Raw genomic sequence first — 14,863 nt, forward strand, 5'->3', positions numbered from 1 at the left:
CTGCATGGTGCCCCTTGGGTGCTTTGGGCTGCATTGATGTAAAACTGGGGCTGTGGGAATGAGGACTTAGAGAGTGGCTGATAAGGCTGTGAGAACATGCTCTCTCCGGTATAAAGCTGGAGAAGGAAGACAAGTGGAAGCTAAAGTGCTTCCTTTAGTAATTCTCACATACTTAGAGTTTGATAAACCCATCAAATAGAGTTTTATAACACGTAAAACTTTAGTATTAAAACCACATAAGATATATTGTAATTGATAATACAGATACCTGCAACTCTTATGCACCTTCTTTACTGTGACGGAGAAGAGTGAATCCTGCGTATTGCATCTTGCAAATACGAAGCGCTATATTCACCATCAGACTAGCTGGTGACATGCCGTCATGTTCCTTTGACATCACTGCAGAAAGCAGTTATAAATTCAACTTGTTATATCACAGAGTCTTAATTCTGCAACCACTGTGCTGCAACTGCAACTTTTCCAGCACCCCTCCTCTTCTTTCTGTGTCTCTGGTTGACAAACCTGACCGACAGTTCCATGTGTTAGCCAGACCGGGGTCTCGATTCGACCCGGAGCATTTTTAATTTTGTCCAAGAAAAGCCCAACAATAACAAAGACTTTACTTTGCTTGAATCTAGAGTGTATATAAGTCTTCGTAAAAAGTAACCTTTAAAATTTACATGTCAGTTTGGTGCATATTCTGTGCATACACAAACAGCCCAAACACAACATGTGCCATGTGACTATATTTTAGACAACAAAAAAAAAACATTTGATAATGCTATTAAAAAAAAAAAAAAGATATTATAACTTAATAGTTTCTGGCCAGCACAGTGACATTAACAACTTCAGATGCAATTATGATAATTCTATTAACAGCCACATGCCAGTTCCACCACCAGAACACATAAAGGTCAGTTCAGGATGGGCTCAATAAACAGATCCAGGAATAGGCTGTTTATGTCCCTGGGATATTAGTGAGAACAAGAGGCTCAGTCGCTGCTTGCTTTAGTCACAAATCTGTGACCTGTAAAAGTCAGGCCTGTGTCTGATAGGCCAGACAGTTTGACCACAGCATTAAGATCACTTTCAAGGTTGGCTCAGGCTTTGAACAGTAGCCGTTTCCGTGGTCCGCAAACCAGAAGTGCAGAGTTATGCCGTGTCATTGACTACTCACAAGGAGACACTTTACACACAGCCTGGACCTCCTTAATGTGGTTTATTTATTTAAAAAAAATAATTTGAATAAATGACAGAAGACCTTTGGTAATGTTCAGTGTTCACTAAAACTTAATTATCAACAATTAAAATGCACAAATACATAAAGAACAGGAATGGAAGGACTTCAAATAATCTTTTAACTGAACTGGCAATCAACCCTGACTGAAATTGTTTAATTAAACCCTTGCGAGTTTCTTACAGTTTCTTACAATTCAGCGAAAGGAAACAGTCCTAAAAATATAGCTTTGCAATGTGTTCAGTAAATTGCAGTGGAATCTCTTCTGAGGATACGTCTGCTTTTTTTTACAAATCAGGGTTCATGCTGCAAGACGGTCAGTTTGGTTTCACAGTTTCTCCCCACGTTCCTACGCAGAGTGCTCACAAGCCGATTCCTCAGATCACTTTACCAGTCTCTCACCAGTCTGAAACTTAACACTGCTGCCTGGGGGGTGTGGCCCTAGGGTCTTTAGGTCTGTGCTCCATGCAGCGGTTAGCTGTAATCCTGTGTTTATCTCTGTTCGAGTTCTGTCGAAAGAAGCTACTGTGTTACTTCAGGCTGGACAGCTGACACTGCAGTGCAGAAGAACAAAAGTTGTGCATGCTTCTAATGTATGTATGAACCCACATTATTATATGTTGTGGTATCTTCACAGTGTAGTGGTTTACAAATTCCCTCACAAGCAAAAGATCCCTGGTTTGAGCCTTGGATGGGGCTGTGTCTGGAGGGACTTTGGTGAAAAAGTGTCAGATCCAACATTTGGTGGTACCTAAATCCCCTTTTGAATATAGAGCAGCTGAAAATAGCTTTCATCTTTATACTGGTAATTTTTTTCCCTTTTAGTCTGGTTTGTATCTGAGTTACTGTAGTTTTTATTTTTTATTTTTAATTAAACTTTACTCACATTTCAGTTTAATTCCCGTTTGCTTTTAAAGCGACCATATCAGCTTAATTTGTGTTACTTCTAAATGCTTAGTTTTTATTGTAGTTTTTGCCTTAATATGGTAAAATGGTGCACTTTTGCATTTTGGTTTTGTGACTCTTGCCTGTGAAAAGCGCTTTTCAAAATTTTTATTCACTTACTAAAGTATAGTTTTTATTTTTTATTTCAGTTAACTGCAACCACAATTTTTTTTATTTAGTTAAGTGAAATTAATGAAAACAATTTATGTAACTTTTTAATTTTTTTCTGTGCATATCTAACAACTAAATTGCTGTTACTCTAAAAATGACACAGAATATCAAAACTTGTATGCGTGTGTGCATTTGTGTGATCCCTGGGATCTCGCAGGGCTTTAAAAACAATAAAACCTCACATGTTAGGCTTGGACAGGTGTGTGTTTATTGCAACCAACATTAGCTCATGTAGCACACCCTATAAATACTTCCACGCTAATAAAATCAAATCCTTTGTCAAAAACCAACCAAAGACGCACACGGCTTTTTCCATCACTTACTTCAGCATTCTGTTATACAGTTACCCTGGCAACAAAGAACAAACAGCGGCTTTAGCGGCGAAGGAATCTAGTTTAAACATTAAGGCATCCATCTCTGGATCGGCCTGTCTTGTCTTTGAATTTGACTTTGAATTTGTCACAAATTAACTTTAATTTAAAGTTACAAATTTAACTTCAAAATTTAAGGGAAATTATAGAAAGTGAGAAAATATAATCTAACAAGTTGAATGCCATGCTTTATGCATTATAAAAAACTGAAGCTAAAATAAAGTATAGAGCACACGAGTCTGTATAGTGTGTTTGTGTAACCATATTAATACATATCCATGCACTGGGTGTGTGTTGATGCCCGCAGACTGTTGAAAGCTGCATGCTAGTCATAAGTGTAGGCTTCCCGAACGTTTGCTGGGTCTAATTTTGGTGTCCTTTCTCTTCACTCATCATCTGCACTGTGCTTTTCAAGAGACCTGTCTTCATGATGGACGCCTATCAACAGCTGCTGTTTTTTTAACCCCAGTCAAACACAGGCTCTTTAACTCAGGCAAACTCACTGCAGGACCACAGTTAGGACAACTATCCTTCATCTATACTCTTAGAAATACTTTAAAATCAGTGTTAGGATTAGTTTTTGCTTTTGCAACCCATTTGGTAACCCTCTACATTGCTAATATTAATTATGTTTGAATCCTTCAGTGTCATCAGGAGGTTAAATCTAAGTGTCTTTACATATTAGGGTGCATAACCAGAAAACAGAAGTAAAAGAAAAAGTGTTCAAGCAATTACAAAAAATCTCTTATTCTTAAAATATAAATGTATTCTTGAGTAAATCTGGATAAATGTTCCTATGTATGTATTTGTATTTATTGCTGTTGTGCTCTTTTTTAAACCTAGGGCTTTCGTAATTCATGCGCTTGATAGATTTGGAAGTAGTCTTCTAACTATTAAAGTTCAGTGGAAGAGCGCTAACATGAAACTTGGTGTTGGGCCTGAGCGTCTGTCAACAAGGTGAACTGAGTCCATTCAATAAGCAGCACACATTTGGTGTTGATTCTTACTTATTCACTCTTTCTTGATGTTTAAATGTCACATGAAAGAAGTGTAGCAGAATAAATGCTCAGAAAAACTAAATGAAGAGATCATGTCAAAGGTATAAGAGCCCTTTGAACATACTGTTGGATGTTCAAATGTAATTTAAAAAATCAAATTTGAATTATATATTTTTTTTTTATAGGGAGTGAAAAATCAAGAATTTCAGCTGCTTCTTTGTCACTAGCATTTTTTCCAACTTATCTTAAAATTTGATTTATGTGCTCTGGGCAAGCTCTAACAAAGAACCATGTATCCAATCCAAAAAACCCAAACATTTGTCTGACCTTTGACTCTGGCTGGTGTGAGGCAAATCCTGTGTCTGGCGTGGGGTAAGTCTTCATGGCTGTAGCTGGCAAGTATGACATACTGGCTCCTGAGGATACATCTGTGGAAACAATTTGATATGGGAACTTACAACTGTCCTGAAACAGTAAACCCAGTGCGAGGGAAGAACTTTGCTTTAGTAAAGTACATTTTCAAACTGTTAAATATTTTGTTCAAAATGTTTAATATATTTTTTTATTGTTGCTTTTTCTTAATTTCCTCTTTGTTCAAAGTCTTTTTTTGCCCCAACCAGCACCTAGCTGGAAGAAAAGGCTTTGCTAAACACGTCACTCTTGAGAAACATCTGGGAAACAGTAATGATGCTCCACTGTGATGCAGATGTAGTTGCAGTTTCATTTGCATAACCCATTTTCACACAAGCCCTGTAGCTTTATAGATATTACAGATGGAGATGCAGCTGAGAATGAAAATGTTTGATGAGTCTTCATTCTGCAGTTTTCTCTGCACCACAACATTCACATGGTGTCTGATTAAGCAGATTTCTGCCATTTTGGCCGATGTGAGAATCGTGCAGGCATTAGTCCTAGCTAACTCGTGGTGATTATGTTTTCTTGTCTCTTTCCCCTCATGCTTGAGCCAGTTGCAGCAGATGGCTGAACTTCCCTGAGCCTGGTTCTGCCAGAGGCCTCTTTTTGCTACACGAGAGCTCTTGTTTCCCATTGTTGTGTAAATACTTGCTCATAAGGGACCATCCAATCACTTGGATTTTAGCTCCAAAACTATTTAAACCAGATGGTTTAATCTTAAGTGCAGAGTGCCTCCACAATAGATATCCAAATGTTAGCTTCAGATTTATTTAAACCCTAAAGAGAAGATTGTCTAAATTTAAAATCGGTTGAATGTGCCATAGGAGCTGTAACTATGATGGAATGACCTCAGAACTATTGGAAATTGGCACACAGTACTAGCATAGTTCAAACAGCTACCCAGTCTTGGGTAGCTCAAAACACATTGTTTCCATTTTATTTAAAGACATTTCTTCACCACCCTTCCAAGCAATGGGAATACAATACTGAGACAGAGATCTTCTAACAGATTACTCATCCAATAAAAATTGTGTTAGGTAATTAATATATATTAATGCTGTATGGGCTTGTTGGCAGTTTGTAGTTAGTAATTATACATAAGTGAATGCATGAAGCATATATAATAGGATCAAGAGAGTTTGTCAGAAAAGCAGCGCGTAGAAGTCTTCGGCTTTGTTGTGTTTACTGCTACTCCTCCAGCATGTACAAAAAAAGATGACTTGGCACGGTGCAGCACTGTTTTAGGACTTCAAAACACTTCACGCTAACTGCACGCAGCACTTCAATGTGTTAAAATAAGAAGTGTTCAACTATAAAAACATGCTGCCTCATGTCCTAAAAATACCCCGTTTCTCATAATCAAGTGATGAGTAAAATATCACTCTTACAGCAGGAGTTAAGACTGATGTTTTACACTTTGTGCTAATGTAAGGAGATACACAGCTGGTGGTGTTGGTGGTGGGTTATCCTACCTTGACTCGCAGCAGAACAGACTATGTGGTTCGTTCCTGCGGGGTTCAGACCTCCATCAGAAGGCCTGCTGACAGCATAGTGAGTAGCTCCAGCTGATACCACCGCTGAACTGCAACAATCAGAGACGGCTGATTTTAGCTGCCTCTCCCCTGCCTTGCTCGCTCATATCTTATGACAGAGCTCATATTCAGAGAAAGATTAAGACAGCTGCATAAGAAGTAAGGAAAAGGAAACTAACATATTTCCAACTGCTAAAAGAGGTTTGCTCTGAATTGATCGACATCGTTTTAAAGCTGTGTAAAAAGTCTGAAACTCAGCAAAACAAAAACCACAACAAATCACATCAACACAGAGGCTTACTGAACGTCCTCAGTCATCAATGATAGTCTAATTTAGACTGTGTGCAGTGAATTTTTGGAGTTGTAAATGACTCACCTGTCATTTGCATACAACATTCGATTCTGGAGGTGTAGCTTTCCCTTCACGTGCTGTTCCCAGTCCTAAACACACGTACACACATAAACACTGTCTGAACATGTAGACTCAAACAGCTTAGACACAGGAAGCCCAATACTTGCCCTCCCTTAGTGGCTCTTAGCTACCCCTTGTATAACCTCATGGCTGAAACCAATTAAAGAGACACCATCATGGACTTAGAGGCCATCGAACAAAAATACTTAACTACTGTATATTAGCTATTCTTAATATCTGCTTAATGCTCATTCAGAAAGTCAGGACTTGTTTAAATTTTGTAAAATCCTTCAAGCAACGCACAAACTTGTGTTTTAGTTCAAGAAAACTAACTTTGTTCTGTTCCTGTTTCAAATATACAAATGCATAGATTCATATAATGGTCACGTGCTAAGATTTACACTCATCAATTTGCTCACCTTTAGGTTGTAGACCTTCTTGTCACAAATGCTACACTGGTGTGGCAGCTGAGTGGGTGTAACAGCATGGTAATCATTGACTTGATAAGGCTGAAGTGTCCTGGTACCTGACGATAAAGCTTCCTCTTTTCCGTGCTGGTAGAGTCCTAAAGCCTGCATGCCACTTGAACCAAAAGAGGAAACTGCTGCACTATTGCAGTTTAACTTCGTATCATGGGTTGGCTCCTCTGGGTTATATAGTTCAGTCCTAGGCCGAGCCGGCTGTCCAGCTGGTGTCCACGCAGGGGGAGGATTAGAACCCACATCCACCATACCGGTGTGAGACAAGTTGGTTTGACCTTGCCATTGCTCTTTATGTCCCATTGAGTTAAAAATGTTCATTTTCTGCTCACTAAACCCAGCTTGTTGTACTTGCATATCCTGTCTATAGAAATCTCGCTGAAGACCAACATTGGTCATGTTATTTGCCTGAGTATTGATAACTGTGGACAGCCCGTTACCAGCAGTGGCTGATGCTGCAGATGTCCCTCCAGATAAGTTGTACTGAAGTCGTCTGTCTGTGTCAGAGGGGTAAGTCGACCCAGACTTTTTCCCATACTCATTGCCCTGTTGACCCATCGCGTCTCCTCCACAAGGATGGTTCAGCCTAACAGTGCCTGAATTTTGGTTGAATCCCCCACTGACCAAGGCTCCCAAGGCTGAATTTGAAGAGGGGAAACCTAGCACTCCTGTGGGGAAGGCACTCTGTTGACTTCCAACCATAGTTGAAGTCCGTAACTGATTAAACAAGGGCTGAGACATGTTGACACTGGAGAGAACCTGATTGAGAACAGTGGCCGCAGCAGCTGTGTTGCCTTCCTGAGCCAGTTTCAGGCGATGGAGGGTAAGCTGGGCCTGGAGCTGAGCGAGTTGGAGGCTGGCTGGAGTCAAGAGGAGCTGCTGGTTTTGCTGCTGAGGACCTGTCTGCGAACTGCCTGGGAGCTGGACACCCAACTGGAGACCCTTATTGTCAACACCGTCCAAAGGTCCCGAAGTGATGCTGCAGGGTACAAAAGATCACAGATGTTTTTCAGGAACCTCAAAGATCTAATCTATTAACCTTGCCTATGATTCTAAGCCTGTTTCTGAAGATTTGGGCAAATTTAACTGATACTTATAGGCTACAGAACAGATCTTTGCTCTGTTCTTCATTAAAAATGGTGGATTTAGTCTACAACTGTCTGTAAAGTGTCAATTACACATTACACATGTTTTTCATTTCTAATAAAATATGTGGCCAATACTGTGATTTGTATGATATTTTCAGACCATTTTCTTTTATAGCTTCATAATTATTTACTAGTGATTTGCAATACTGCAAGGTTTGGTAGCAATCCAATACCAAGTAAAGACACAGTGAGTTTTGCTAATACCAAAAACCAATATATATACTTTTAACTTAAAAAGCAGCTTATGTAGAGCAGAGAGCTGTGTCATGATTTATGACATCAATCATCACCAGTTTGCAAATTCTGAACACATTTTAAATATCACTAAAGCATTTTTTACTTTCCAGAATATTTAGTTCACAAAATAAAACACAGCTTTCACTAAACCATCGATTCAATCTTGCTAGTATTACTCTGATAACAATACTGGCTCAATATAATAATAATAATAATAATAATAATAATAATAATAATAATAATAATAATGGATTGGATTTATATAGCACTTTTCAAGGCACCCAAAGCGCTTTACAATGCCACTATTCATTCGCTCTCACATTCACACACTGGTGGAGGCAAGCTACGGTTGTAGCCACAGCTGCCCTGGGGCAGACTGACAGAAGCGAGGCTGCCATATCGCGCCATCGGCCTCTCTGGCCCACACCAGTAGGCGGTAGGTGAAGTGTCTTGCCCAAGGACACAACGACCAGGGCAGAGAGTACGAGGATCGAACCAGCGACCTTCCGGTTACAGATGCGCTTCCCAACCCCCTGAGCCTGGATTGATATGTGTACACATATTGTTTCCCACACCTATATATAAGTAACAACCAATTCTCTACAGTTTGCATCACACAGGGTCTTGTGTACAGAGCATTTTTTTAAAAATTTGATTTGCAAATGTTGTGTACTGATACCAAATAATGACACATTTTGCACAGTTTGCACAGTCCTTTGCAACAGCTTAATAAGCACTGATATTGTGCTTGGCTTAATGCCCACCGGCAGCTAATTTCTGATTAGCTTTCATTACACTAACTAATACCATATATCGCTGGTATTACAAAGAAAGATTTATCAGATACTTCACAGTTTTCCTTTTCTTGCTGATATTGGCTGATTTAAAGTTTCAAAGTTTCAGCTTTAAATTTTTACACACTTAAGTGCCCCACAGCTAATATCTGCACACATGGAAAATCTCACAAGCAATAAACCAGAAAATGAGAGTTTAGCACTGCCATTAGCCTGTTGTCATTGCTGCTGGGATTATGGCAAACCAAACAATGTAATTACACAGCATTTTGCTTCTGATAAGCAGATTCCCATCTGCTTATGCATTGAAACAATGTCTTAAATCAAACATAATTCCCAAAGGTCCCAACCTAAAACTATCAAGTCTCCTGCCAGGTTCATTTCCATACCCCAACGGGTCACAGTTGTTTTTCAGGACCTACACAGTATAAACATTGTGGCTAATCAGTGTGCATATGGACACAGACACTATGTTTTAACCTGTTAAGACCTGTTCATCAATTTAATTTTGAAACCTTTTGAAAGTTTATTACATCTCTATGGCACATATACTAGCATAATTAAAGCAATGTTATATCCATCTAAAGCAGCATATATTTGATCCAGTATGGTCAATACTAACACATCTCCAGTCCATTGTTGACAGCACAGGAAATGTCATGTATTCTTTAATTAAGTCCAAGGTGCAAGGATGAAACAGAAAGGTAAGAAGACAATCCACTGAGGTATTCCCATGACGATGGCCACGTGTACTGACACATCTGCACATCTCCTGAAAATCTCCCTGTCATGTCTCTTTGTCAATTTCTGAAGGCTCAATTCTTCATATTTAGCAGCTTTTACAGGTGATAAAGAGCTGATAAAGTCTAAAAATCACACTGTCTTGGTACTGATTGTGTTGTCCCCACATAAGTCAGTTTGCTCCATTTTGCAGTTAACCTGGGAGCTCATTTCATGTTCATGCTCACAGAACACAGAAAAACCCTTAAAAGGTCTCTGCAGACCTCCATTAGCAACCTGTGATATCCTACTCACAGCATATGAAGCGGGCTCAGTGTGTATCATGAGTGTCTCCTAAAGAAGTTAGGTATTGTCCGTTTGAATACAACTTATGCGTTCACATTCTCAATCTGCCCCAAACGGGATGTAAGCAGCAGCAACACATGTGAACTCCCTCGACCAATCACACGATTGGAGCCTCGCAGCAAGCAGTTCACATTAACATGTCTAGAATAACATCATCTGTTAATCCTACATCACAAGTACTGCAATCCTCACACATTTCCTCTTGCCAGTCTGCCTCTGTGTGCCTGTTAGATCTGAAAACTGCTGAGTATGAGTTTGGAAGATTTTCCTGCAAAACTATCTCAGTAAAGCACGTGATCCTACAATCCCAATGTCCCTCTGGGTCTTAGTCAGTGCAGCTATCATCTCAATTTTGTCTGCTATAAGAAATAAACTGAAGAAAGAGATTAGACTTTCTAGATCTTACTCTCCATCTTGGCCGCAGCCTTGCATTCACAGGGTATTATCTTTAACTCATTGAGGATTTGGGATCTTGCAGTGTGGCTTTGTAGACCTCAATCAGCTGATTACTTATGTAAATGATGTTCCACCTCCTGATATTATAGCATCACAATGCAAAGAAAAAGCACTGGGAAAAGCAAGAAAAATCAAAGTTTGGATAGCCAGAGTTCAAACGCAAGTACAAAACACAAACATTGAAATGAGCTGTAGGAAAATTAAGTCCTGTATGATTTTTAATCGTAATATTTGCATATTAATATTTGATTTAACATTATTCATCCATGTAAAACATAAATTCCATTTAATTTTGACAAAGATGTTGGAAAGTTAGCACCTGAGCTATTTATTTACAGACACAACAACACAACACAAACTGTTGTAATAGAACAACACAACCCACAGGTGCCATGACCCTGTTTCACTGGCCAGCCTTTTCAGTTTCTGATGAATGCTCTTACACGAGAGCTAAACTTAGTCGACTTGACTATTCATCACATTATCTATGTTAAGCCCTTGACACCGGCCTGCCTGGCCACTGCTTCAATATTTGTGCAAATACTCTGTCAGAGACAAATAAGCGACAGCCATAAATCTTTGTTCACAGCAATTATGAAGCATTTGAATCTGGATTATTTGCAATTTTTTCATAAAAGGTAGTACTGTGCCTAAGAAGTGAGAGATTATAAAATGGATTTTGGTTGTTCTAAACAAACAAAAGTCAAAAGGCATTTTCAAATATTAATTTATGAAACAGAATCTTGCAGAGGATTATCACCTTCATGTCTGTCATCCTGTTGGCTTCTTCAGTTGTGATATGGTCTTGTGACTACATCGCCACATCATAAACTTGTCATATCATATCCATCACTCACACTTCAAGTGAGCCATAAATCATCTTGCTGTATATACTGTGGTCCTAAAATCCCACCTCTCCAAATGAAACATCGTGAGTTTGTTTTGGACTTTGAGAATATTGTAGTACACTTTGTATTGAAATATTGTATTAAAGGTTGTGTATTTTCTACAGTATAAGAGTAATGGCTGATGTATAACACCATCAAATCATAAAAAAAATACTAGTTCAATCAAATCTGATAATAAAGCATTCATTTAACTTATTATGTGTCCAAAGTGGTACATCACAATGAGTTAGTTCATCAGCAGAACTTTCTGTTTCCAATAATTGGTCATACTCAGTGTTTTGGCTTATTACCCTAATTTAGTCAACAGTTTTTATTGTTCTTTGTCTGTAAAGCTCTTTGGAACTTTGTTAATAAATAATTTATGTATTTGCAACATATACAAAGCAAAGTAATCCAGTACAGTCTGTGGAGTTATAATACCTGTGCGTATGATATTTTGCTCATCCTGGACAATTCACAGCTCCCAGTTCTTCTTAAGTGAACAAGCATGCTGATGGAGAGATACACTTACACCATTCCAGCTTATGACTCAAAGCTATAAATACTAGAGTTGCCCTCTGCCATCATGATACACAGTGTCCTTAATAGGCTAATATGGACTCTTGGGCTCCTGGCACAGTGTGCCAGACACTTCAAACTAATCTTGTTATGACGATAGGGAATATAGGCGTCAAAATAACCTCAACCAGTTGTGGAAGGGAAGGGTTTAACACTATGTATGTATACATATATGTTTCTGTAGCTTTCTCATTCATAGATAGATAGATAGATAGATAGATAGATAGATAGATAGATAGATAGATAGATAGATAGATAGATAGATAGATAGATAGATAGATAGATAGATAGATAGATAGATAGATAGATAGAATAAACATTCAGTGTGACTTTCTATATTTAATTGAAAAGTGGAAAAGAATATCAAGAATATTTAATAACTACAGGAATGGACAGGAAACGTAAATAGGAAGTTATAAAGTGACAAACAAATCTAATCTGAAGACAAATCATTCAAAACAGAAAAACAAACAAAAACATGCATTTCTGTTTAAAATAACCAATTTATCGAACTTTTCAAATGGACTAGAGAGCTTAGATTTGAAACATGCCTGTGCAATTTTCAATCCTAACACACTCTGGTACTATAGTATCCAAAAGAGAAAACAGTTGCAAATCATATATAAAAACATCACACGTGTATGAAATACAAATATAATATTGATATTATACATTATATAAATGTAAGATGGCGGCACGTATGCAGCTGCACAGCGCCCCCAGTCCCACAATTTGTTTTATTTTTATTTTGAAAATAAAGGGCTATTCTATTCTTTTCTATTCTATATTTGAATATTCAAATATAGAATATATTTGAATCATCTGCCGTGATGTGTTCTTATTTTGTTTCAGGTGGTGTGCCAGTGTGTTTTTTGGTGTGTATTTGTTACAGTTCCCTGCTCTGAGTGACGCGCTGAAAACAGCCTCTCACAGTCAGAGTCGCAGTACAGATTCATAGCAGACAGCATTAGCTCAGTCTTCAGAATAGCTTCATGTGTTCTTAGCTACATAAATACATGTACAGGTTTCTATTTCGTCCCACAAGGTTTAATTTTAAAAATACATAATTAGAGAAAATATACATCAGAATTACGGCTGTTTATAAACTTACGGAGCAAAGTGATGGCAGATGGTATCAAACAAGAATGTCTACTTTCTCATATGGCATCATTTACAAGTTAATTTGCTGCTAACTATGCATGCTCACTTATTCGTTTTGTTCTGATAGGGAACCATAAGCTGTCACAAAAACATAATAAAGACTCATAGTGACCTTTTTGCTAAAGAAAAAAAAGGACAATAAAAAGAGGTTAAAGGCTGAGTGTCATCAGCATATTTTAAAATCAAATGAAAATACATTCCTTAACAACAGAAAATATGATGTTTCTAATAACATAAACCAATATAAAATGCCAATAACCAAAACAATACAAATCCATTTTATTAAGAAAATCCCCCCCCCCCCCCCCCCCCCCCCGTGGACAGGGGCACATACGTTGTGCATTATGATGTCCTCCCCCATATTTTCACTGTAGTTCAAGAATCTAATTATTTCTAATTATTTCAGTGAAAAATTCATATGAATGTTAAAAGAAAAAACACCCATCTATTTCCTTATTCAGAAAGCAGTCAGATAAGCTCTATTCTGCACCTGGAGCGCTGATTCCTTTTAAATTCAGCTCAACAAAGCATTATACAAATACAAGACCACATCCTAATGTCCAGTTGAAACTTCATTCGTGCATACTGTATTATGAGAAGCATACGTAAAGCAGCAGATTCATAAAAATCAGCCAAAAACAGCTGCCAAGCAACTTTGACTGATAGTTGCTTCCTGTTCTATTTTAAAAACAATAATAACACAGTCGTTTGGGGGACATGTCAAACTACAACAACCACATTCTCTCTGCAAAACTCGCAAGACAGCATCATAGTCAAAAACTTGAGCGTTGATCTGGTCTGTCTACAAAGCCTCATCGGAGGAAGTAACAAATTAGAGGAAGGGTTCAGGTCCAGTTTGGTTCAAGAATAGTCATCCGCTGAGTCCAGTAAAACATCCAGCAAAATGCAACATTGTCCAAAACAGTTGCATCTTCACGATTAGCTATAAATCCTGCTTCCGTGCAGCTGACAACACTTGATGCTATACACCCAACGAGCCAAAACTGACAAGCAAACCTTGACGTATTGGAAGAAATGCACAAACCTTGAAAAGTTAGGCAGTGAAGGTCCGAGTTACACCTCTGACGCTAAATTCTGCACTGCTTCTTAATAATCTGACCTTTGCCCAGCAGCTGAGACGGCATCTTTGTCCACTAACATGTTGACTAATGCTAGCACATGTACACTAACATAACATCACTGCTAGAGGTCTTTACCCCAGCGTGAGTGACGCTGCTTCCCTGTGTTAACGGGACAGGCAGAGGCAGAGACGCGTGTGATGAAAAGTCACAAGTGGTTGGCATGTGTGTGTGAGGACGGGGCAGACCAGCACACAGGAGGAGAAAGTATTTACAGAGAAGGCATTTGGGTAATGCAGTGCAATCCTGAATCTGTTGCCTCCACAATAGCAGCTGTAAAGTTTGGTGTGGAGTCAAGTGTCAGGTTAAAAGTCACAAAAAACAGTAAAAGCTGTCACAAGACTACCAACCAACTACCTCGTACGTGTTTCGCACCAGCAAACCCACAATCAGGAAGTTTTGCGACGCAAAACACGGATGTAAAAAACCCCAAAAAACCCCCAAACAAAACATTTGATAAATCAAAAAAGATGCATATTCAAATACCTCCAATCTGAAGGGTATGCATATGGTGTGATTTTAACAATAAAAAACATTAGCTTCTTGAAATATGGGGAAGGATCAAGGCATAATGTGCACATACGAAAAATTAGTTTTGCCTAAAAAACACCTCATTGGAAAAGACTTGTCTCTAATTTCTGCTTTCTCCAAAAGATACCAGGAAAACAAGTGAAGTATGCCTGAAACTCACGGCAACCAGAAAAGCTGTTGTTGTAAGATTTATTAACACTGAAAAAATTGAATACATTTACATTTCTACAATAAAAGTTGTCTTTTTTATTTTATGATGTAAATAAAACAAAATAATAATTATTTG

General features: G+C 38.4%; 1 protein-coding gene across 3 annotated transcripts in view; it reads right to left on the reverse strand.

Moving 5' to 3' along the window:
• The window catches only part of rbm20 (RNA binding motif protein 20), a 56,659-nt gene that overhangs the window by 12,397 nt on the left and 29,399 nt on the right, over nucleotides 1-14,863 (reverse strand). For 2 of the 3 annotated variants that reach the window (XR_002721322.3, XM_004539145.6), the window contains exons 2-5: nucleotides 6,500-7,538; nucleotides 6,045-6,109; nucleotides 5,609-5,718; nucleotides 4,050-4,150 (exon numbers count right to left, since the gene is read on the reverse strand). Coding sequence is in view for 2 of the 3 variants with exons in the window: in XM_004539145.6 (XP_004539202.3) it covers nucleotides 4,050-4,150; nucleotides 5,609-5,718; nucleotides 6,045-6,109; nucleotides 6,500-7,538 (1,315 nt within the window). In the remaining variant the exon portion in view is untranslated. Of the gene's footprint in view, nucleotides 1-4,049; nucleotides 4,151-5,608; nucleotides 5,719-6,044; nucleotides 6,110-6,499; nucleotides 7,539-13,952; nucleotides 14,157-14,863 lie in introns of those variants that run through there. The other variant, XM_076885089.1, reaches the window with a different exon arrangement.

The sequence above is a fragment of the Maylandia zebra genome, linkage group LG6, assembly GCF_041146795.1.
Source record: "Maylandia zebra isolate NMK-2024a linkage group LG6, Mzebra_GT3a, whole genome shotgun sequence".
In the NCBI taxonomy this organism is placed as follows: Eukaryota; Metazoa; Chordata; class Actinopteri; order Cichliformes; family Cichlidae; genus Maylandia; species Maylandia zebra.